Below are 25,891 nucleotides of genomic sequence, written 5' to 3'. Positions count from 1 at the left end.
ACTTGCGCATGCATTATTTGTCGTAGTTATTGCTTGTTTTCTCTATTATCTTAGGCTACAAGCTCAATTTCGTAAATGTTAATATGTTGAGCGGTTAAAAAGCTTTAATTCAGTGTCTCTTTCAGATACTTATGTTTTCTCTCCTCAAACAGTTTCTAAAATTCCAGCAGTAGTTCAAGAACTGTTTAAAAAAAATGGAGATAAATCTCCCTCTCAATCAGACATTTAAAAAGACATCACAAAAAACCAGAAAATTACAGCATGGTTCAAAAAGTAATCCTAGGGCAGGATTTTAAAAATGCTCATTCAGAGGCGTTCTCCACTTTCATATAAGTCAGTGGCAAATTCGCCACCAGCTTCAGCCAGAGCAGATATAGAGTTTTGATGATTTACGTCAAGCCATATTAGCCTGCCATGCAATGGATTAGGACTGCTTAAAGGCAGTCACTGGGTATGAGCTGAAAAGGGAGGCTGTGGCAGGGGGACATCCCAACTGGTCCAACTCATTTTGATACGGATGTGCAACAATGCTTCTGGATGACAAGCAAGTGATTCTAAAACCCACATCCATTAATGTACGTATCCACACATGGTACTGAAATCATAAGACACCTCTTCTCCAACACGGGAACGCCACGTAGGTAAAGCCCAGCAGCTTAAGGCCATCCCTGCATGTTTGCACAGAGCTTCAGTTGCCTCTCAGTGCTGCCAGATGCCTGGGAGCATGCTCTTAAATTAATACCTAATTAAAACAATCCTTTTGAGGTGGACTACAATCACTTACCTCATCCACATTCTCAAAGGCATTGATGATGTCATACGGTAAACAGGACAGAAGATCAATCACAAACCACGTTTTCAGGTAGTTCATCCTTATGAGTTTGGGATCAGATATAACCTCTCCACCAGGGCCAACAAAGGTTGTATGAAAGTTCAAAACAATGTCAACCAGAAAAATAACGTCCACGACACTGTCCAGCACGAGCCAGGCAATGTTGTTCTGTTTTGTCTTGAAGGAGACATTATATGGAACCATAATTGCTGTGTAGAAGGTTAGAATTAAGATGACCCAGTCCCAAGTGGTCTTAAAAGCACAATAGTGTAGTATAATGTGTGGTGGAGTCTTTGGAGCTTCTTGCTTGTACTGAGGAAGAATATCAGATCCCAGCTGGAGAACCTGTAAAAGACAGAAAAGCAAATGTTACTATTTTCAATTAATATGATCCAATAAGGGCTATTACAGATTTCTGTAAGGAGCAGCACAAAGACAGGACTGTGTTCATTGGACACTGCAAGCCAACCCACAGTTTCTAAATTATCTATCTGATTTATTAAGAATGTGTGGAGGCAGCGATCACTCGATGAATGGGAGCAGCATAGCAGCTGAGGATATTCTTGCAAAAAGGGAGGGCTTTGCAGACGGACCGAGGGGAAACCATGCCAATAGCAAGGGCAGAGAGGCTCCATAAACAGGTTGTGGGTACTGCCACACCAGCTTATGCTCTGCAGTTATGAACATGAGTATGCATTCATATTTGGAAGTATTACAAGACTAATCCTTCGTGCCTGACCTCTTTTTTAAACCACTGTTGAGCCAGAACAATACCCTATCAAAGGTAAATCAGACTTCAGCCTTGCTGGCTGACCTCCTTCTAAAATGAAGGATTGCGTGCACAATTTCTGCCCCAACACCCTGGCAATATCATGCTTCCTTCTCATTTTCTTCAAGAACTTGTTGCTCTTACAAGCTCAATATCACCAGTGAATTCTCTTTTATTTCTTGTAATTACTTTTCTTTTTTGCACATGACTATAATCTCCTGCATGTGCCCTTTTGTAAAATATGGAACTGGAAACATTGCAAAGGAACCAAGCCAAATTCGCTTAAGATATTCCTCCCAGCTAATCTAATTACCTCTTATCTCAGTCCAACACAAGAAACAAAAGCACAAAGGGATGCACTACGTGGCAATATATTGTGCTGACAACCGAAAGATTCATGTGTATTTTGGAACTAATAACACCTTTTACATTTGGGGATCTCAAGTCTGTATGGGATAAAATAAATAATTCCAACAACTTTAAAACTCATTTCAGCCCTAGACCTGTCCCATATTGGAGCTGATGCACCATATTTGCAGGCACAGTTGGATTCCAAATGCGTAAAAATGATCAAACGCAGGATGCTTCCTCGATGAAGAGGAGTAAATGGCTCTGAATAAACACAGACTGCATAAGCACAACAGCTAAGAATATGAACTCGAGTACCGCAGGTACAGATTCTCCATTAATTCTTTGCAGTCTTATTTTTAAGATGAGAAAGCTGTTGCTGAGATCAGACATTAAAAGTCTGGCTCCACTGAAGATCTGTTCTTCAGAAATCGCCAAGGGACAACAGCAGCCTCTCGCGCCCTGTGTTGCGGTTTTCCAACATGTCTAATCTGGCCCAGCGTCAGGCTGTGACCTGCCTGCCTGTTCCCACCCTCCCTAAGGTCAGATTTAGCAATCACAACTGGTAAGGAAAGTCAGTTAAACTGATACGATGAAAAACTAACTTATGGTTACATTAGTTTTCTACAGAGTCAGCTGAGTTGCACAAACTTATCCTGCAGCCAGAAAGCCACAAGACCCGCTACGCAGGCAGCAGTGAGAGTGCAGCAGAGACCTCCAGGAGACCCCGGCTGCTCCCTTTGCCAACAGCCTTGTATCACACCAGCTTCGGTGTAACACAAAGCCATGTGTTGAGCTCCAGCTGAACAGCAGCGCACACTGAGCAGTGTGGTCCCAATGGCGCTCACCAGAGACCCTCACAGATCCCAAACTCCTGGCGAGACCCGTAAAAATATCAACCTCCAGGTGTCACTTCCCCAGTGACCAGGACAAGACTCACTAACAGCACTCCTACAACCACCCAATGGGCAAGGTTCAGCTGGCCACTGTGGCACACTGAACTCGCTGGTGGATCCATGGGTCCTTCCCTGGAATAAAAGCAATGATCAGTACAGTCATCTTTTCACAGCAGCCTTTGTGCAAATCCATGAAACCTCTTTCAATGCCAAAATTGTCCCCTGCATTTCACACACCATTTTGGCTTTGACTCCTAATCTGGTCGTTATCTCCAGTTACCTCTTTGGACTCATCTTTGGTCAACACTTTACTGTCATGTTAAATCAGGACTGGGACTTCTCTCCTTGGTTTCACCAGGCCTGTTTGTTCATTGCCTTGTTCACTGGGGCAGGATCTGGAAACAGCCTCACTATAGCTGGAATAATAAGCTTCTTAGGGCTCAAGCCGAATGCGATGAACATATGCTTGATAGTTCCCTATGCCTCTGGTGGTGGAGTGCTTAGGAGCTCCCATGATACTGTAAAAGCATAATTATTATTCTTAACACAATATCACGCTGAGTTTGACATGGTGAGTGGGTGGCAAGTGGCTGTGGAGACCACTGAACTATAATGATCATTTCTTTCATGCTGCATGAATTTTTAATTTTAAACCACTAAAGAATACACAATATCTTGTTAGTCAGCTGCATTCATCGCAGACTCTCTGAATTATTCTTGTATACAACTAATGAAAACGGCTGATAACGGTTAAGCCTGGTAAAGGTGGGCAGTACATTCTGCAAGGGAGGAGCTGTGATGATAACGCTCCTCCTCAGACACAGGAGTATGGAAAATGGGGGATGGCATACCTCCACTCAGTCTGCACTCCTGACAGCACTTTGCCTAGAAAGCATTTTGCAGCTCTAAACAACTTGTAAGAGAAGAGGTTGCACACTCTCCAAGCAACCTATTCCTGGGTACAACCTTCTCCCTTACCTGAGCTTTTCCTACGGCCTGATCTAAATCTTCCTTGCTGTGACTTAATGCCATCACTTCTTCTCTAGCTATAGTGGTCCTGGTGAATAATTTCCTCCCTCATTCTATGCAACTGCTTTAGACTTATTTGAATATTGTTACCATATCTTCTCCAGTCTTCCCTTCTCTAGACTAAACCAATAATGGATATAACTGGATTTACAGAGCGCTGAAACGTCATGAATCAGAAAAGCAAGACATGCGAGTAACTCAGCAGTCATCCAAGCTATTGGTATGGGATAATTCAAGGGAAAACATCACACTGCCAACACCTGAAAACTGTGGGTTTCCATTCTGATTTTAATTTAACTAGAGTTTTTATTATCGAAGTCCACTAAAACCAGAAAGGGAACCAAAAAAAACATTTAAAGCTGCTACCAGTTCTTAGCATCGAACTCAGGACAAGCTCTCTGGCACAAGCTGGCTAGGGCTGTCATTTTCAGTAGCCCATATATTTTGACCATATATTTTTGACCCATGTATTTTTCATTACCAATGGACATGAAGATGAAAGCAGTACCTCTGTTTCATCAGTTAACCTGAAGGCATTCACTTGTTGCACCATCTGCACTGTTAAGGAGATGTTTGCAACCTGCCAAAGAGTTCACTTCATCAGTTCTGAAGAAAAAAAAGATGAGCAAAATACTGCAGGAATGACTTTGCAAGAAAGTCAAGATATATATGTAGTCAGCGTGCCTGTACAACCCCTGGGACCCAGACAGGGATACTTCCACAGAGGAGTACCTGGTTTCTCAAACAATCCCATTTCCCCGGGAGAGTAAGCGACCATCCACAGGGCTCAAGGACACCAAGCCTGGTTCCACGTCGCTGTGAGACAGCACGCAGAGGAGCACACCGTGCCCCCAAGCTAAGCCACAACCGGCAAACTGAGAACTGCATGCACAGAAATAGGGACATTTAAGTAAAAGCGACCTACAGAGACTGTTTTCATGCCTGAAAGAGCATGACCTGTCCCAGAAACGTGGGCTTGGCCCATAGTGCTGCTCTAAGATGAGCAGAGAGGTTGAAAAAAAATCAAGAGTTGGGAAATATTTTCCTCTAAAATTATTATTTATAAATAGGAATAGGTTTGGTTTTTTATCCCCCCCCATCTCTTCCTGCCTTAGGAAGGGAGCAGGCTGGTGGCCGTCCCACTTACTTCGGCCAGCCGGGAGTGTTTGTGCACCACCTCGGCCTTGTTCATCGGCGTCAGCTGCTGCAGCACGCTCCGGCTGTTCGTCAGCGCCCGCGTCAACCGAGCAAACTTTGTCCAACCTGCGGGAAAGAGGGAAATCGTGTCAGAAGTACTCAAACCTCATTCATCGCTAGTAAATCTCCTTCACGTTCACTGATATTAAGTCTCAGGCTTGAATAGTTTCTCTAAATTGCTGCACAGAACAGCTTCGGGCTCCAAGCTTAAAGACCTTGCAAAAGAGGAAAAATGCCGCTGCTTCAAGGCAACCACGAGTAAATCTGAGTAAAATCAAAATGCTCTGGCTTGTTCTTTCTTCTGCCTTTTGGAGACATTGTGTTAGAGGGATCACATTCTGCTTTCAGCCTTCTGGGGAGTTATTCTGCTGCTGAAATCTAATTCTAAGCCACTGAAGTTAATGCAAAGGCTTCCCAAGTCTGCAAATCCTGTTAAAGTAAAATCCTGCCCAGCTACAGAAAGGCTCCTGCTGATTCAGGGCCACTGGAGCAGCCCCAAAAGTCTGATCCCTAAGTCTTTACTGCTTCTTGCCCCAACTAGACTTCAGGGACAAAACTAAAATTAAGGAAAAAAAAAAAAAAATCAGTAAAATTCAGGGCTGCATCAACAGCAATGCTTCAGATTAAAAAAAAAAAAATCATTAAGACTTTAAAGACAGATTAAGCACTAGATTTTAAATGGCATTAAGAAATACATTTAGCTGTCAAAGTAATGATAAACAGCTGCCTTAATGGTAGCTTGAGACCTACACACTGGGCCGCCCCGGGGAATTTTCTCTGCAGCGTTCAGAAAAGAGCAATCGGAGTTCGTTACTGACAGCAGCACCGACCCGGGAACATGTCATTAAGTCATTCCTGCTGGAAAAATGCCCAAACGTGACAGCTGGCGTGGGTGCATCAAAGGATGAGGTAGATCGGCGGTAGCAAAGAAAACGCCAGGGGTGTAAGCAGTGTAGCACCTCAGCGTTAAGCAGGAAAATTGAAAATTCACATATCTGCAGGAAGGAAATGCCTCCCCAAGAGCACTGAAGGAGATGCTCAACATTCAGTTTAGCCAGGTATAACCTGATATTTTACTACACAGGTGTGTATAAAATATCAAACAAGTTACGGACAGGAAACAGGTTCAGGAGAAGGTTTTACTTTTATTTAACTTGAATGCTGAGTAGGTGAAAATTGGGGGAAACATCACATCTGAGAAAGGAAACACAACACTTCTATGTTAGCTAGGTTTATTTTTAAATGCCTGTTGTGTGATAGGAGTTAGGGACTTGGAAAGTTAAGGGAAGTCCTGGGGTAGATAAAATGAAGAGCAGAGAACAGACAAGACAATAAAACTTGAAGAAAAAAATAATTTACAGTTTGGCTTTGCAACTTACCACGTACATATCACATTCACGCAAATGTAAATCCGTTGTTCATCATTTAGCAATCAGAACAGATCTAAATATCATGATACACCACCAGCACAGCACAAACCATTTGTCTGGCTATTTATATATGACCTCAAAAATGCACATTAAAAATGCACTGTGAAAAGGTAAAAAATAGAAGTATTTTATTAACTTTTCAAATCTAAATGTGAACTTCCGATACGCCTCATGCTTCTCGAGCTTCCAGACATATTCAATTAGGAACATGCACTTTCTGTATTAAATAAGGTCAAAAGAGACTATCGTGATCTGAGTATGAACAATTAATTTCTAGAAAAAATTCTCATCGTTTTCTTTTTCCTAACTGTCTATAAACTGTGGCAAGGAGACAGCTTTAAGACAAAAGTCAGAACTGTTCTTTATCTTTCTTAGCCAGTGATTTCAAAGAGCAAGTGAGCATGGTAACAGCATCATGACAGCTCTGCCCCGACATTTCTTATAATTGCTGGAGGCCGCGGTGCACCCAGCCGATTGCTCTTGGCACGCTGCAACCCTGCTGCAAGAACCAGAGAAAAAGAGCAGTTCTCCTCTGGGAAGGTGGTCACCCATCTCCAGACCCTGGGAAGGTACCTCCACACACATGCACACACGCAGTGTCCTCTTCCGCTGGAAAGACACTTCCCTGTGGTCCATGGGGAGGGATTCGGGGCCAGTCCCCAAGCTTTAGTTTGTCACCCTGCCCCACAGAGCTGATACAAGAGTGACGGAAAGGAGCTCAGCCCAGCCAAAACCACCACAGCCAAACTGTTGGATTCAGTCCCAACACCCTCATTTGTCACATCTCAGCTTTGTCAGCTAATCCAACTCTGACAGGAACCTCAGGAAGTTCAACAAGGAGAAGTGCAAAGTCCTAAGGAGGTACAACCCCATGCACCAATGCGTGCTGGGGTCCAATCAGCTGGAAAGCAGCTCGGCAGAAAAGGACCCAGGGGTCCTGGTGGACCAGGCTGAACATGAGCCAGCGATGTGCCTGTGCTGCAAAGAAGGTGAATGGTATCCTTGGCTGCATTAGACAAAGTATTCCCAGCAGGTCACGGGAGGTGATCCTTCCCCTCTACTCAGCACTGGTGAGGCCAGTACCTGGAGTGCTGTGTCCAGTTCTGGACTCCCCAGTACAAGAGAGACATGGACACACTGAAGAGAGGCCAACAAAGGGCCACGAAGATGATTAAGGGACTGGAGCATCTCTCGTCTGAGGAAACGCTGAGAGAGCTGGGACTGTTCAGCCTGGAGAAGAGAACGCTCGATGTGGGGCAGATCTTTTTAATGTATATAAATACCTGAAGGGAGGGGGCAAAGAGGTCAGAACCAGGCTTTTTTCAGTGGTGCCCAGAGGTGGCAGGACCAGAGGCAGTGGGTACAAAATGAAACACAGGAGGTTCCATCTGAAGATCATGAAACACTGTTTTACTGTGAGGGTGACCAAGCACTAGCACAGGTTGCCCAGAGATGTTGTGGAGTCTCCATCCTTGGAGATATTCAAAAGCTGTATGGACGTGGTCCTGGGCAACAGGTCATAGGGGGCCCTGCTTGAGCAAGGGGGTTGGACAAGATGACCTCCAGAGGTCCCTTCCAACCTCAACCATTCTGTGATTCTGTGACCTTTCTGATGGCTGATGGTTAATATTTCAAGGTTTACTTTATTTTCTTAGTTTAGAGGTTTAGAGCATTGATCTGCACAGTGATTAGATCAGGATTTGGAGAAAAGTCAGGGGCTGGCAATGACAGGAGATGGCTTCATGTACTCTCCAGCAATCCAGTGCTTCACAGGCTGAGAGATCCCACTCACAAAAATATGGGTTTTAAAAATGCCTCTCCTCTTAGAAAAGCAAAATTATCGTCATCTTAGGTAAGAAAAATACCTGTTCTCCATTAATTGCAAATACAGAAAGCCTGGGGAAGTTGGGAAAGATGTACTACAAGGAGCTGGAGGAGTAAGACACATTTCAAACAACAGCAATCCTTTAGCTGTAAAAAACAAAAAGAAAGGAGGAACTATGACTTTTTCAAAAACTCCTTTTCCACCTTGGTGAGATCATCAATGTCACGGGAAAGAAAGAAGCCACACGTTTTAGCATTCAGGGTTACCATTCTGCTCATCTGGTCTGACCTCTTCTTTTCACAGGGCAAACCGTTTCATCGTGTCCTTTCTCCACCAAGACCAAAGCTTTGCTTTGTGCTAGAGCAGACCTTTTGCAAAAACCCTTCCAGCCTCATTTAGAGGCATTTTCACATTTCTTTCAGCCCTGTGAAGCCCGTGATTCTGGACACTGAAAGTACAGAATACACTAACATGACTTTTTTGTAATTCAGCACGAAGTCCAGCATTATTCTACCTGCTCCAATCTATCCATCTGCAATAGTGTGAAAAAGTACCAAGTTCTTTTGTTTCCTATTTACAACCCAAGAGAATTAAAAACATAGCAACAGCAAGATGCTGGGGTATGAGTGGGAAGGTGAAAATGTATACAGGCTGCCTCGTGTCTGAAATAACCTGTACAGGGTACATTTCTCTGTTTCTTGACCTTGTTGTAGACTAAGATAAGTTCAGAATTATATTTAAAGCCAATGTGTATGTTTAAATAGACCAGGCAAAATTTGCATAGCTGCCTACTGCTGTCAATGTTTCTTCAAACAATTCTCTTCTTTCTTTTCCCCTATAGACAGGGACTTGAAAAGAATGGTAATTTTATCCCATGTATTAGTGACCGCCTGTCCTCACAGATATTTTCAGTCTGGAAGGAGTAAAGGAGCAGCACAAATAGCAGGTGCAAGAGGGGGAAAAAAGCCTACTCATGAGAAAAAGCAACACTTCTGATGCTCTCTTCAGCTCAGCTGGATCGTGTCTTTCTTCCACAGCACCACTTGAAAAATAATACCCTGAACTTGCACCATTGCACTCAGATTCTGAGGAACAAAGGCAACATCATCAGATCACACATCAGATCAGGCCAGCAGCTGCTTCTCCTTACAAGAAGTTAAACTGGGTATTTCAGAGGAAGATGTTAACTACCCCAAACGGAAAATTCTGGAATAACATATACATAAAATGATTGTTTCCCCTGGTTCTCTTTAATTACTTTCTGATTCATGGACAAAACAAGAAGAATTTGTACCCCTGCTTTAAAAAAAACCCCTCTTGATCTGTGTTCATTCTCATGATCCAAAACAAGGGTCTGTTCTTAAACAGAAGCCTAGACACAAACTAAACTAGTCTCTGCCTTGGCCCAGCTGTAATGCTGTCCTTCCAAGCATGCAACTTTCTTCTTCCTCCATGTGTTTTAGTCACAATTTAATACTTTACATCTGCAAAATATTCTCCACATCTCTTGCTCTAATTAGGACAGCCAATTTGACAGCACTCTCACTGCAGGGCTAACTGAGCCAGGGATGACTTGGTAGTGTACTTCACACAACGGCTGAGCCAAAAGTTTCTCTGAAGAGGAAAAAAAAAAGGAGTACTAAATTAATTTTAAAAAAATAAATCAGTATTTCTTTCAAACCTTAGCTGCTACAACACGAGTTGAAGCTGTGAACATTGTGCCAGGATGCTTGAGGGAGTGCAGGAGCACGGAAGGGAGGTAGGCAATAGCCAAGTGAAGCAGACAGAGCGCCCAAACACCTCCTCAGAGAGGGAAAAGCTTTCCAGATGGGTCTAAGATGCTCACTCAGCCACTCCCGAGATGTACACACCACTACAGAAATGATTTGCTGTCTAAGGGGGAAACAGTGTTTCCAGCTCAAAAATCGATCCTATCGTCCCTCCACCATCAGAAAGTCCAAACTATCTTACCTGAAACCTCACTCACTATAGCATGTGCTTTTCCATCAGCTACCCTTCTAACAAGAGTGGTATTACGCCCACACATCTTTCTTCCTGAGATGTTGAAGGAAGAATCCTCACAATCCTCAATCATTGTGTTTTACGTCGGACAGCTGGGATGGGAACAACTCTGCGGCAGCTGCTCCCCCAACAGCTCCACTCCACCGCCACACTCAGCTGCTTACTCTGTGTTCAGGGACCTTCTGCAAACTGCACTCTTGCATTGCCATAGGGACCTCTCTCCCTGCCCTTCTGGTCACTAATCTCCTTCCCATTAATATACCCTGCAGATCAATCCAGTACACAAACACCCTCATCCATCTCCAACACCCGCTCCTCTTCTCTGCTGCCTTCTCTAAGAAAGGAGAAATGTCATCCAGGTCGAAGATGCTGTTGCAGTGTACGGCAGAGCATAAAAAGGACCAGGGTAAAAGCTGCCCAAAGAAAGCGCACCAAGGGAGGCTTCCCCAAGCAGAAGTGATGCTGGAAGTGATGGGACAGAATCACTGTTTCCTAATGGCTATCTGCAGACAAAACCTTTAAATCCCTCTGATTCCCCTCAAGGTCACAAAGCAGGCAGAGGATTGGCTAGACTCTACCCAAAACGGTGAGCCTCCTGATAGTGCTCCCACGTGCCCTGAGGAGCAACTCCTGGCACCCATCACACACGGACGCTCCTGCCAAGGGGCTGTGCCAGACCCGGGCAGTTCCCTCCGCCGTGGAGAAGCCCCTTGCACGCACAGGCTAATGAGCAAAGACGACTTGGGCTCTTTTGCTCCACTCTCCTTAAGCCACCTTCCCTGTACAAACCTCAGCAGTCAATAGGCCTACCCATTACCTTCAAAGATAACAGCAAGTATTTTCAAACATAAGTATCTGCAAGTGAGAAAACCTTTCAAATTCTCCCCATAGTTTAATTAGGAGTTGAAAATCCGCAATCTCTCTTACTGGATTTGTGTATAGGTCCAAATACGGATTTAGCCACGTAGCTAGCAGCCACACTGAAAAAAAATTAATTAAAATCTCTAGTTCATAAACTATATTATGTTATTCTAAAGCTAAATTCATAGATCAGAGTTTATGAAGAGTTTAAAAATCTCAAGGCGAGATGTTAATGTTCTTTATAGTGCACTTACTCTGAAAAATCTAGACATGACTAGTTCCCCCTAATAAAACATTAGTGTAGCTCTACTGGGTTGCAATTAACCTTTTTATCAAGGTTTGTCTGGTCTTAAAAGGATCAGAAATCATGAAGGCTTTTAAATCAGTGTAACAGGGAATTATCCAGTATCTTAGACTGCAGTGAAAACACTTGGGTTAAGAATGATATTGTATGTAAAAAACAACCGCAAAGGGTAATTGCAGCAATGCTCATGTTGATTCCTGCCTGCAGGAGTGTAAGTAACACCTCCAGACCCTGGAAAGGTTGTTCTCCTCTCACTGCAGAGCACGAAACAGTTAACATACAGAATGCTTAAATAATACATAATCTATGACTTACCCACAAAAGCAAAGGGCTAGCACCCCACGGAAATAGGCAGTTTGGATTTCAACTGATAACATGGATCATCCTTTCGCATCAATAGTTAGCATCTGCAAATCTCAACTATTTCTAGACGTTCAGACAGTAAAATCATTGCAGTGGCTGGCTGTTTGCTCTTTATTGTAGGTAAAGTATAGCTGAAAGAGCTCATTGTCTCTTCAAAAAACTTAATCATCCTGGTTTTGCTTTGTTAGAGAGAAAGGGATAAATGGGATTCCTGAATAAATAGAATAATAGTCAAACAAAGCTCAATCACTCCCATGATGCAGTAGAACTATTTAAGGACTGAAGAACCACAGAGTCTATTCAAATGTAATTCAAAATATTAGGATAAATTTCCCAATTTGAAATTCTGTGCATTCCACTGTCTGATGATGTACTGCACTCCTGGGGTAATTTTTACATCTGATCTCTGTTCTTGCTCAATGTTGTATTCCCAGTTATCATCCACCCACTGCAACTACTGGGGAGCTCAAAATGGATGAAGAATCACCGGGTAATCTTGGGCATATCACTTTACCTCTCTGAGCTTCAGTTTCTCCCTAAAATAAAGATAATGCTAATGATCTACTTTGCAAGCCATTTTGAGATCTACTGATGTAAAGTGCTAAGATTTATACACCACTAGACTACATTTGGTATACAATGTATTTTTAAGTTTAATTCTGACATAGCTGTAAATTTACAGTGCACAACTTCTTAAATTTCATGTTTCTGCAACTAAAGGTAAACTTTATACACACACACATAGGGCCACCAAGAACTTATTTCCCATAAGTATATAAAAACAAGTACAAATTGGGGGCGGGGGGGAGAAAAAGAGACTAAGTACTGTAAATGTCAGTCAACTGGCTTTTAGGAGTTTGTCAGATAGCAAAATGGTGCCATTCAACGGTCAAGGAAAAGGATTACACCAGCCAAAGGCTCAGGGTCAAAAGGAAGGCAGCTGCTAGAAATGAAAAAGCAGTATACAATAAAGCACACAGGGATGAGAAGAAAGAGAGGACAAGTGAGTACGTGAATGAGAAATTACGGCTTATGAGAATGGACATGGAAAGCTAAAGACATATGGAAAAAATCCGTCTCTGGCTAGATTTATTACAGTAACAATGAAGTTTTTAAAGAACTCCCAGAGTACAACCAAAAGGCTTTCTGCACCCATACGCAGAAAGGGCAAACAGGCTGACCCAAGCAATTACAGGTTGCTTAGCTTGATCTCAGTGCCAGGCAAAATGAGAGAAAAGCCGATCTGAGTTTCAATAAGTTCAATAAAAAAGGAAAGGAACTTTGAATGGCTGTCAATACAGAATGATGTAAAATGCCCCACAATGTTAATTTCATTATTTGATAAGAGTAGAAATTTGGTTCAGGAAGACAGCCAAACGCCTTGATAGAACAAGCTGCAAGCCAAATGCAACAGCCAGCCGGAGCCGAAGCATACGTACGATGTACGCCAGAGAGGCACGAGCCAGGGCAGCTCCCCGTACCAGTGCTCCCTTGCTGGGGCTGGACTGGGCAGCAATGTAGACCGTTGACTTGACGACAGCCTCAGCAGCTGCCCCTGGTTTGCTCCCACCTGCAGCCAAGGACCCAACAACTCCCAAATCGGCACAGACACAGCGCTCATCCCATAACATCACCTCATCCCGGTGCTGCATCTGAATCACCCGAGAGCCACACGCTGGCCAAATCCTCTTGTACAGTAATCTTCACCGAATTGACACTGTGTGACACTCTCGACAAAATATTGAGACTACCAGTTCAGTAAATTACAGGTTAAATGGATGAAGAACTTGCTATCTGGCAGATATCAAACAAGAGTAGTGGAAAATAGTAAAAAAAACAGCCTTCTGGACCCCAGTGGGCAAGTCCCCTTCTATTCAGTGCTTTTCTCTATGGTTTGAAAGTCATTATAAAATGACTGATAAAATGCCCAGATGACAGGAAGATTAGAGGAATGTTAAACAGTAGTGAGGGCAGTCACGCAGGATGATGTGCTTGATAACTGGGCATGTGCCACTAAAATGTGTTTTAAATGGCAATCAGATATCTAGGCAAAAGCAATGCAAATTTTATCTCCAGCACAGGAGGGGAAACGTCCCTAGCAAAGAACAGTTCTGATAAGGATCCAGAGGTCTTAGTAGACGAGCAATTCAGCATGTGGTTTGCTTTGGCAAAAACTCACCTACTCCTTGGATACACAATGGTAAGAGCTAGGCTTGGAGAGGCTGAGCAATGGGTGATATGGAGGAGTTAGCTGTGAACCCCCCTGGCTACAATAACGGCTGCAGAAACTTCTTTGGGACCTGGGAGACTGAAATCCGTGTCACCACGGCTTCATCCCTACCGCTGCCAATGAGCTGGATTAAAGTGCAGCTAAAATGTCTGTATCTGCCATCACCCAACCTCCAAATTCAGGCTAGACAGAGCTTTAAGGAGCTCAACTCACTTACTTAATCAAAAGAAGGTGGAGCGATGACTTGATTATATGTATAAGTGACTTAATAGGACTTTTTTAGTACAGTGGGAAAAATGCATAAGAAGATGTCACTGCAAGAAGCTGAAGCCAAGTTAATTTAAATACGACGCTTTTTTTAAAGCAATTAGTGTAATGAAAAAGCAAGAAAAATACGAAGGAATGTAAGTGGATCCTCAGCCTCTTCAGACTTCTAAATCAATACTGGATATTTGGAGGGGATGGTTTCGTTAAACGTAATTTTTTTTTCAGCAGAGGAGTAACTTAGTGAAATGTAATGGTCTGTGATATACAGATTAGACTCTTAAAACTCTCTAACTCTACTAAATTTATACTTATTATTTAATATATGGCTTATGAATGTTCAGTTTTCTACCTAGAAAGTGTATCCATCTGCAAACAGTTACCGCTTTAAAGATCAGCTTCCAGTTTAATTCAATCTCTCACAGGGTTAGATTTGATTTTTTTAGCAGGATTTCTTTCTCATTGCACATTAAACTTCTAGAAATTTACAGACAGTTAATGTGCATTGTGGGTTGTTGATGAAGCCTCAAAAGGCAATCCCAGATTCAGAAAAGTACTTGATTTCTGTGAAGGAAACTAAACAGCCCTGGATATGGAAATCATCTGTTCTTCATCACGGTGGGTCTCTGACAGCAGCAAAGCGAGAAAGGAGGAGGGCAGAAATAAGGCCTGGGAGTGTCACCCCCAGGAGTGAGGAAACAACTACCTCTTCGTGACTGTTCAGGGTTTAGCGACTGTTTAGCAGTGTCTGCCGAAAGTGCCACCAGCATGTCACAGAAGACAATAACGAGGATGCTTGTCCTGCAGGAACAGGAGCAAAGCGACCTCGGAAGGTCTTCCTGGTTACTAGCAAGCTGTGCCCATCCAAAATGGATGGTTTCAAATAACAAGAGACTGTATCTTAGCATCATTCCTCTGAGTTGTCTACTCTTGACACTGGAAGCCCACCTGGAGTCCTGGCAAATGACCACTTCTCTTGTCATCCCCTATAAAGTCCTTTCTCAAGGCACGGGAGTCCCTGGATGCTGCACGCTAGACCCAGGGGAGAACGGAGAGACGGAGGTGATCTCCTTGGTGCCTGAAGGCATTGGGGGGTGAAACTCTGCAGATCAGAGCAATAGGAAACAGCACCAGAACAAGTGGGTCTCTATGGCACCAAGACCCTTGTCATGACAGCCATGGAAAAGTGCAATAAAAACATGGTAAAGATATCCAAATTGTGACCTATTAAATTACTGCTATGGAGTACTGTCAAGGTGATGTATTCAACAGGGTACACTGTGCTTCAGCTAAAGGTAGAAACCTCATTTTCATGCTCTAATCCCTCCACCCACTTCTTCTATTATCACCAGGATTGATACCCCCCTCAAGGAAGAAAGTTCCCATGTGCAACTAGTTATATGTGCTTAATAACTTGCACTTATTAAAGATAAAAAAGGATCAGAATTACAGGCTTAGCAAGGATTAGCAAGCGTAAGTGCGTATTTCTGCAACTGCTACACTTTTTATAGCCCTGTCACACTCCGAGATAGAGTTGTATCATTATATAGAGTTATATAACCATAAAGAGTTATATCACTGGAAGCATTACAGCATTGTCCCAGACAGTCTTGATTATCAAAGTCTGGCTGTGTCACTGAGAAAAAAAAAAAAAAAAAAAACCACAACCAACTTCAGGATACTGCTGTGCCATCTCCAGATCCCACCTGTTAAGAGCACACAGTCCTGAGTTGCAGGGGCCTCATTAATACAGCTTCGTATCCTAATTCAGCGTCCCACCAGTATTCACCAGAACTTCCCGATCACTTCCAGCACCTGACAAGCCTGATATTTCACTCAAAAGAGACTTAAGACAACCAGTGAGAATACTAGCCGAAAAAACTTCCACGTTTACCTAGAGGTCACATTTTTTCTTCACCAATGACAACAAAGGAAATAAAGCCATTGCACAACCAGGTGAAACTCCACCATTATCCAAAAAATGCCAGTCTTTTTTGCTATCCTTAAAACTTTCAGTTCAATATAATCTACAGCACTCCTGGCTTCAAATGTTGTTAACATTTTAAGTGGCCCCATTTGCCCTTCTAATAGTTAGGGCCCAGAAAAATGGATTCATTTTTTTCCAACAAATAAACATAAGATTATTACCCCTGTGTGTCTTTGGAGGGACTGAAAGTCTTCAGATGTTTTTAAAAGGCCATTGGGTAAAGACAGAATAAAAGCACAGCACACTGTTAAAAGCATCCAACTGTGACCCTACAATGCTACAAACATAAAAAAAGAAGATTCTTCGGGTGTTATTCTCTGGAAGAAAATACATAATGCTTGTAATAGCCTTCCACCTCTGCTGTGTAAGGCATTCATCCAAGACACCTGGAGATCTGGCCTTCCACCACCACAGGTACGACCTATTGCTTGGTACTGAATCCAGATGAGACAAATGTTCGTATTACCAAAGAGGAACAGGAGAAGGAAAGAAAGAGAGACCCGACAAACAGGGCACAGCTCCTTCACCAGAAAATAAGGCATTGTCCCAGTGACCACCAAGTGCAGCCATCACGTCCTGTGACATCTCCTGCCCCATCACTAATTCTCACGCCTCTTCTTCCACACTGCCACCACCCACAGCTCATCCAGCCACCGACTCAGGAGCTGGGGCACTACGAACCATAAACCAAGTCACCGGAGGGTGTTGTCCCTACCCTCCAGACCTGCACAACTGCCGGTGGCATCTTCACCCAGGAGTGAATACATCAACCACGTGGCCAATGTTTCCTTCCGTTATCATCTTCACGGCTTCTACTTGAGATGCTGGGTTTTTTTGGTTTTTTTTTTTTTTGACTTTTGCATGGTTAGATGCTTTTTAAGTGATTTTCCATTTACAAGGATACAACAGTACTTTTTGGTCACTGTAACATTGCTATACATCACCCACACATCACCCAGAGATAATAGATACCACCATGGGTAACAAGAAAACAAGTCAGTCAAATCTTTAGTGTCAAACTGCCTGCACCCTCTCAGAAAACAAGGTTTTCTCTGCCACTATATTTTATTAGAGGAAGGTAGCATTTAAGTATCTCTTTTCTCTTTTTAAAATATCTCTTTTCTCCAGTCTTGCTTTCAGTCCAGTAAGTTTCAACAGCTTTCTGGACTGCAACAAATTCAGAGTCTCCTGGGTGACCCAGGAAAATTTTTCATTACTTTTACTCCCTCCTGCAAGCAAAGCCCCCTCCTCCTCCTCCCTGACAGAATTAACACACAGCAAACGGTGAGCACACAGGTAAGCAGAGAGATACACCATCTGCCGCAGTGCCCAGACCTCCCTAACTCCCCTTGCTCACACGGGGCTAGTCCCCGTGATGTCAACTGTATTTTTTTGTACTGAGCCTGTAAACAAGCATGGTTCTGAGCCTATATTGAGCAAAAAAATCCCACCTCTCCCTTGCAATGTGCTTTGTAGTAAGACAACTTATTTTCTTTTATTTGTATGTCCTGTTTTCACAAACACAAGCAGCTCCTCAACGCTTCTGAGCAGTTCTGCATCCTCAGCACCGGGGCACCGCTCCCTGTCCCCCGGAACCGCTGTTCCCTTGCAAGGTCTACATGAGATGCCGACCGTGTTGCAGCCACCACAAGCAGATCTGGCAAACCCAACCATTTATTTCCAGGAGCCAGGACACACAGACACCCTGCAGTGTAGATACACCCATTGCTATGATTTAAATACCAAATCCTTGTACCTCGTAGGAGCGTGATACACTGAAGCTTCACAATAAAGCACCATACCTTCGAACAGTGCAGAATATATTGGTACGGAGAGATTATTGCATAATCACATCAATATTTTATTTCTGTTGAATTTTTTATCTCAAATTTACTGCTCCCATAAGTAATAGACAGTAACTCATCTGCACCATAGTTACTTATGTATTATGTATTGCATGGTCCTGGCAGAATTTCCAAAGAAAAATCTTTCTTTTAAAAAGGAAAAAAATAGCTCTTTCAATGACAAATCCCAGCACTCAACAGCAGTATTTTACTGAAATGCTTTTTACAAAAGTTTAAAAATTCTCCACTAAATTGTAATGTATATGCTTACCAATCTCATAATTCAAAAAGGAAGTGGCCTGACAGCTTCTAAGCACATTGTAACGTTATCGGCAAGGACAATGAATTATGCATCTCTCATAGCACTACGTCTGGCAAACCAACACTGCGATCCCGGTGCTGTGGGATCCTGCAGATCCACCCAGCTGAGACACGGAGGGTAATGCAATGTTTTCCCATCCTTGTAGTAAAATGGTGCAAATATTTGAATTCTTTTTTTTTAATACAAAGAATATAAAAGACAAGCTCTAATTTATGCAAAAGGAGAGGAAAAAATCAGGTCAATGGTTTGTAATTATGGAGCTTGCTGGACGTATTGATCAATGTTAATCAATGCTCTAATCAAAGCACCCTGAGCAAATTCTTAAGACTGCAATCACATGCCTTAAAGGCACTTGAGAGATGTGGCTGTACTCCCTTCTGCGGTGTTTCGGTTTGGTTTGTTTGTTTTGTTTTGTTTTAAAGTATGACTTTGACAGAAGTAAGTGCTCTTTAAACATGCAGTCAAACCTCTCCGGCTGCTGACGACAATATTTTGCAATGCCTATAGTTAATGCATGGCATTTTAACTAATGGTACACTTCACTGGAGAACAGCAGTACACAAGTTACGCACTTCGCAGCTATTGCTCTTTCCCAAAGGAACATATATTGTTCCTATAACAGATGCCAGGTGGATTCTACCCCTCCTCAGCCACAAGATGGGGAGGGGGAGAGCTCAGCCCCCCCCAGCACATCCTTGCCTCCCCAGGGAAGGCAGCAGAGTATGAACCTCCCAAGCTGAGAAACCGAAGGAGGCACCATTCATCATTTCTGCATTTGGGAGCCACCTTCAGTGTGTTTTCCCTGTCCTGCTGCAGCCCCACACTCCCCAGTACAACTACGTACTGCAGAAAGTAGGGCAGAGCTGGTGAAAGGGGAGGCGGGGGGTTGGGGCTGGTTCCATGTGAGATACATCTTGGTCACCCCAGAAAGCATCAAATAGGAAATCCTACAAGAGGATCCTTGCAAAGATTGGCTTTTTCCTTGATGAGCTCCCACTAATATTGTATACACTGCAGCAAGGAGCCAGTCCCACGCCTTCAGACCTCTACAATTAAAATCCTTTCAATGAACTGGCATTATCCTAAAAATTTCAGATTATTTCCAGGCAGCAGAATTCCACATTATGGAGCTGAAAGTGAAATAAAGGAACATTTGCAGGTTGCTAACTAAATTGTAGAGGCAGTAAAGCTTATGATGGCTGAGAAGGTATTCCTATATCAGGATCTTACAACTTTACGGATAATATTCTCTAAACAAAAAAATTCTCATATTTGGTGTTAGCCCAAAGAGAGGCCTTTCATTTTATTTTAAGTCTGCCTTTATAAATCTACTTTTCAGTTATCCAAACACATATAAGAAGTGTTATCTAGATCATAAGAAATTAGTTTAAATCCTGTTTGCATTCAAATGGCACCAAGTTTATTCTAAAGAAGACGGTTTAGAGCATACACGGCTCTCGGTGAGAAATCAAGCCTTCTCCAAGCGTAAAGAGAAAAATATTGCAAGGAATTGATCATCAGAAGGCAACTTCCAAGAGAAGATGGGATGTGGATGCTGTAGCATAAATGCCCTTCTTTATGTAAGTGTGCATTATTTTACCCAGAGCAATACACATGTAAACATGAGACAAGACACACGTCTTATAACCAAAGCAGAGGATGCTGCTAGATCCTCTGCACCCTTCCCCACCAATTCCCTCTTGTGCAAGGTTGTGAGGTGACGAGAGCATGGCACATCTCAACAAACACCACCACCAGCAGCTCTTAAATAACAAGTACAAGGTACGCTGCCACGCAGTCAACATTGCTGGCCAGTAATAAAGGACCCAAATGGGCTGTTTCTTTTGCATTTCATCTCCAAGAGTGAGAAAGAGAGGAGATATCAGCATCTCAGCACAAAGGAGCTGAAATTATTTTTTTTCTGAAAAAAAGATACCAGTCCCTTAGGAGAAAGGTCTCCCAAAACAACACAGCATTAAAATGATTCAAAACTATGTAATTTTTAGCAAATGCCAGCTGTAGTGAAACTACAAAGAGAAAGGAAGGCTTGTGACTCTGGCAAAATGTTGTTAGGGAATTTCCACTCATGGTGATTTATCTTTTATTTTGAAGCAATAATTTAGCAGAGTGGCATTGAAACTCTGACAGGTCACAAAACATTTCCTGAATTCAAGACACAGATCGCAGGCATGACATGTCCCTGTCACAGGACTGAGCTCAAGCATGTACTTTATCATTTACAAAAAATAATAGTGTATTTCATATTTACCTTTTGTTGAATCATCTTCAATTGGTTGTTTGAACAAAGTGATATCCTTAAAAGTGCACAGGAACAAAACCACTTTTTCATGCTCATTTCTTATAGGTGCAATTTGCATGTAGAACCAAACCGGGGTTCCTGAAGCAGAGAAAAAGGTGACATTGGACTGTGGTGTAGCACAAACCTTCCCCAGCCCGTACACAGAATACTTCATCATTTATACGTTATTATAACACACGTGTAGTTTAGGACCTTATCTCAATATTTCTACATCTTCCAGATCTTTTAATTTTACCTCCTCAAAGGAAAACAACATAGTCCCATTTTTGCGGCTTCATTAAAATGGGGAAATGATACCAATCTAATTAGATGATAAGCAGACACAGGAGGCTTTATAAATCTCCATTCTGAAATAAAATATATTATTCTTCCCCTCTTGCTCTTGTTTTTTCCCAGCATGTCTCACAAACAGTGTCTGCAAGGTAGGAAGGCAAGAAAAAATGGATGGATGGTATCTTTGATTCCTTCTTCCCATAATATGGAGCTATCAAATCCAAAACCGATGGAGTATACTGTCAAATGCTCCAAATTTTATGCTACTCCATTATTTAAGAGGACCTGAGCTAATCCAGACATAAGACTCTACACGTCCTAGCAGGACAAATCAGGAGATTCGATTTCCTTTTTGTGTTTCAGGTCATACCCTCCACCTCCTCAATGTCCTGCCCCGTGGAGCTTTCCCAATGCAGTTTTCTCTATTCAGCTTTTGAAATAAAATACAAAAGATATTTCAAATCCTACCACTCATCCAATAAACAGCCAAAAAATGCCTTGGGTGTTGGAGTGGTTAGCATAGTTTTTGGTAAATCCTCACTGTTCACACAGGGCTCCTGCAGGTGCCCAGGAGCTGACACTGGCCTTGTTTCCTCCCAGGCTGAAAGGCACGTGGCAGTCCCCTGTGTACATGCAGGGCTGCTCTGTGAGGAGCGAAATTCTAAAAGACTTTAAGCAATTTGCTTAGAAACACCCTGTTGACCTGCAGGGACATGAATGTCAGAGATGCTTTCCATCCGGCAAAGCTCCATGCCCACGGCCGTGTCCCCTCCCTCCCAAACTTGCACCTACACACTCTGCACTATAAATGCCTTCACAGCCAGCTAATTACCTTTGGGATTTGATGTGCTTTCAGCCAGTTGACATAATGGCTTTTCTCCTGAGCTGTCCGAATGCCAGCCTGAGAGCTGACACATTGAGACAAGCCGCTTGCCCACTGTTATCCCACGGGCACCACTGGCCCCCCCAAATCTCCTCTAATGCACTGTGTCCGGGAGCTGTGCCAGAACTGCAGGATAGATGCCCAGAGGGCAATGAAACCCATTTGGGCTAGGACTACTGTGGGGAAGGTTAAAATCCACATGGGTTCATAACAAAATTCAGCATTGCTGAACTGGGATTAAACCAGTAGCTCACTGGCAATAAACTGGAGAAGTGGGAGAGATGGGGGACTGCTTTTTGTGATAATTCCAGAGCCATTATGCTGATTACTTGATTATCTCAATTCCCAGTTGCTAACCCAAGATAAAAGACTCTTTTCGTAACTTCTAAACCAGAGTGCTGCAGCTCTCTAGAGTAATACTGTACTTGCACTTATACCTGGCAACTCATCGGCACCCTTTGAAAAGCTCTGAAAGTAAGTAGGCAAAATAACCTGTACAACAGCACCGATAAAAACCAAATACAGAGGCAAGGTGGCTACTGCTGTAGAAGCAGCAATCTGGGCAAAAGCAGGCAAAGAGCTCTCCTGAGTATTACCCACATGTACACATAGATACCCACATGTATATATATACACCAACATGTATATACATATACAGCTATTCATGGCTGCTGAATAGCTGAGTGGGTAGAGCTGACGACTATATATGAGGGAATGCAGTAAAGTAGAAGAAATTTGTAGCAAATTTTCAGGTCTGAACCTGAAACCTGCTAGCTGGGTTAAAATGCCAAGGGGGCACGTGAAGTCAGCAGTCGTGTGGATGCTGCCTGAGAACAACAGCTCCTGAAGATCATCTCTGTGCCGAAGGAAAGGATGGGAAAGCAGCCCGAAAATCTCAACATCTCCCTCTGCCAAAAGCATAAAGGAATGGGTGAGAAAAAAAAACGTTGTGCCACATCAGCAAAATACACGGCACCTCTGGACCTATAGTTTGAAAACGTGGGCGGGAGGGTGCTCTGAGAACAAGCTCCATGCAGGAGAGAGGCAATAGCTGGGTCTCTGCAGGTGATAAACACAAGCCCTTCCACAGAGTAACTGTCTACATTTTGCAGAATATTCTACGTTGTATTACAGAATATTCTATTGTATTCTACAACACACAGAAGTGTATTCATTCATACCAACAGACCAAATAAAGAATATTCTTTATTCCTTACTTCTTTATCTACTCCAACATTCAGCCTGAAGGATAAGAAGGATAAGTAGGCAGTTTCTTGAAGAACCTTCTTCTGCAAGGCTCAGAGTATAACTAATGGAAGCAAACCCTGGGCAAACCAGATGCTGAACTGGAGCCAAAAGGTGAACCTATTAGTGTTAGCAAGAGGTTGAAGTTCTGGGCTTCGGGTGATGGAGAAGGAAGCTGACAACAGATGTTATGGATGGGAACTGACTCAAGCCTGAAAAGAAATATGAGGACTTTTCCATAAAGCCCTTCTATAATCCTGCATAACTTACGGAAAAGATAGGCTTGGAGATGTGGGCAAAGGTGAAGATTTTATTAAGGCAACTGCAGCTCAATAAATCTCTGAGGCATCATCAAGCTCCAGCAGGCAATCTAAAACCCAAAGCAAAAAGCGACTGGCTTGTTACAGAAAAGTCACCAAGAGAAGGCTTTCCTCTTTTTATAGTTAAATAAAATAGAAAGGAATTTAGTTCCGGACTGGCTCGTGCTAGAGCAGGAGCTGCCAGCCCAGTTAATAAGAGAAGCCAGGGTCAGGGAGAGCACTGGGTCTCTTGGATCCTCTTTGGAAATCACATGGATGCAGGGCATGGCGGTGCTGGGCACCACCACCCGCAAAGATACCCAACACAAGCCTGTCCCAGGAAACTCCCCTAAGGTGGGGGGACGTCCAGGTGACCTGTCCAGGAAACGGGCAGAGAAGCAGAAAATCTAGAGAACAGACACATCCATATGCTGAGGAACCAAAAAGAGGTCATTTGGACGGCTCTCCTGGTCACCTGCAGAAACAGCTGGACTTCAGAGCTGCTCTTGCTTCTCTTTTTAATTAAAAAGTGTTGGCTAAAATGCTTTGGAGCAGGCTTAACTGGAGAAATCTAAAGACATTTCCTACTGTTTAAGTGCACATACAGGAAGATTTAGTCTAAAAAGGGAAAGTGTCAATAAAGCATAGAGCGTGTGAGTTTGTTTCAAGAAGACGAGGTATCCGGGATGCTCTCTTCAATGTCATGAAAGGTTTATGTGAGTTTGCAGTGAAATGCGGCAGTCAGGCACAGTTAGCTCCTTCCCGAGGCACACCGTTACCTTCCCTCAGCCATGACATGCAGAGGAAACCTCCAGCCTCATCCCAGCAAGGTGCTCCATGCCAGCACCAAAGTCCAGCCGGGCAGGAACGTAGCCTCAGCGACCGGGCTGCAGGCAGCTGAACCAGGGGGAAGCTCCCCGACCCCACAGGAGCTGCATCCTCTACTGGGCAAGGAAAGCCAAACCGAAGAAAACATCTCCGTCAAGATTGCTCTTGGCTTGTGTTTGACCTGGCCACCGACCCAGTCAACTAGACTTGGTCTGCCCAGTGTAGAGGAACCGGTTTTTCTGGAGCATGTTTCATCCGACAGTTTTGGCTTTCTACCTTGGGAAGACCGTCTGTGCCGGTGGAGGAGGCTGCTCATTTAGCAGGAATTTCAATCACCAGCCCGGGAGAGATGTCCACACTGGACAAGCCCAGCATGAGACCCACAACAGTGCGGGTTTTGCTTAGTACGTGCTATAACGTTGATAAGCCAGAAGTACTACCCGCATACGTGGCAGGACAGAAAATGTGACTGGAGTGACTCATGGTTAAGACAAACTGAAGAAAATCTTCCCTGGTTCTGGCAACCTCCTGTAAACCCAATGCCACCAAGAGGAAGGGACTTAGGTCCTACATCTCATTAAGTTACAAAATTCCCTGGTTTTCTAATTAATCCCTGGGCTATGCACCAAATTCAGTATTCTCGCTGGAGCTCGAAGGTGTTGGTTACACCCCGCAGAGGCACTGCTGGGAGCATCCCCTCAGGGCAGCCAGGGTCTGGGTTCTCGCTTCTGGAGACATGGGGGTGTTTCCTGAGGGATGTGGGAGAACCTCATTCAGGATTTCTTTTCACTTAACGCAGTCGGTTTCCCTTCCGGAAAACAATCCTCAAAACTAAATATATTTTGGAACGGAGGAGTCAGACGAGGGACAGCAGGGAACAACTGTTCTTGGCAATGTGAACGACTCGTCCTGAAAAAAGAGCTCTTTTCTTGAGCTGTGGCGACCAAAATACCTGTTTCTTCTCCAAATCTTGCCCCAAATTTACCCATATGTCAAAATGAAAATTTATTTTAGTCTATTATATACTTTAAATACGCATTATCGCTCCCAACACCATACACAAATATATACATACTGTTTTTCTTGTAGAGGAGAATTTCAAAGCAGTTTGACTCATAGTTGTCGAAAGTCTGCCTGACTTTTTCAATGGTCTTCTTGTCTGTCAGTTCACCATACATAAAACTGAAAAAGAAAGAAATGTTTCTCTTTTTTCTAGACAGGCAACAACTTTGTTACAGTCACCTTAAACAGCGTAAGCATTGGAGATGCTATTAACTGTCATTTACCAAAGTTTAATTATGATTTACACTTCATTTCAATATTTAGAGTGTCCCAAGGAAACCTACAGTAGTGAGTAACCATGACCACCTTCTTACTGTAAATGAGAGCAAATGAATCTACTGTAATGTTTCATTAAGTGCTTTTCTGAGCATATCTTTAAGGATATATGGTTAGAAAAAGAGCTGATAGCCTATAAAATCATTATTGCCACAGCTGCAGGCCATGAGAATATTGCTGTC

General features: G+C 43.2%; 1 protein-coding gene across 1 annotated transcript in view; it reads right to left on the bottom strand.

Moving 5' to 3' along the window:
- Positions 1 to 424: 424 nt before the first annotated feature.
- The window catches only part of LOC104081314 (potassium voltage-gated channel subfamily H member 5), a 44,939-nt gene continuing 19,472 nt past the window's right edge, over positions 425 to 25,891 (bottom strand). Inside the window, exons 3-7 of the mRNA XM_009584008.1 lie at positions 25,447 to 25,553; positions 20,793 to 20,921; positions 5,022 to 5,137; positions 781 to 1,177; positions 425 to 471 (exon numbers count right to left, since the gene is read on the bottom strand). Coding sequence (XP_009582303.1) covers positions 425 to 471; positions 781 to 1,177; positions 5,022 to 5,137; positions 20,793 to 20,921; positions 25,447 to 25,553 — 796 coding nt within the window. The remainder of the gene's footprint in view (positions 472 to 780; positions 1,178 to 5,021; positions 5,138 to 20,792; positions 20,922 to 25,446; positions 25,554 to 25,891) is intronic.

This window comes from Fulmarus glacialis, unplaced genomic scaffold, assembly GCF_000690835.1.
Source record: "Fulmarus glacialis isolate BGI_N327 unplaced genomic scaffold, ASM69083v1 scaffold2598, whole genome shotgun sequence".
Classification (NCBI taxonomy): domain Eukaryota; kingdom Metazoa; phylum Chordata; class Aves; order Procellariiformes; family Procellariidae; genus Fulmarus; species Fulmarus glacialis.
This window is presented reverse-complemented; position numbering and strand designations above follow the sequence as displayed.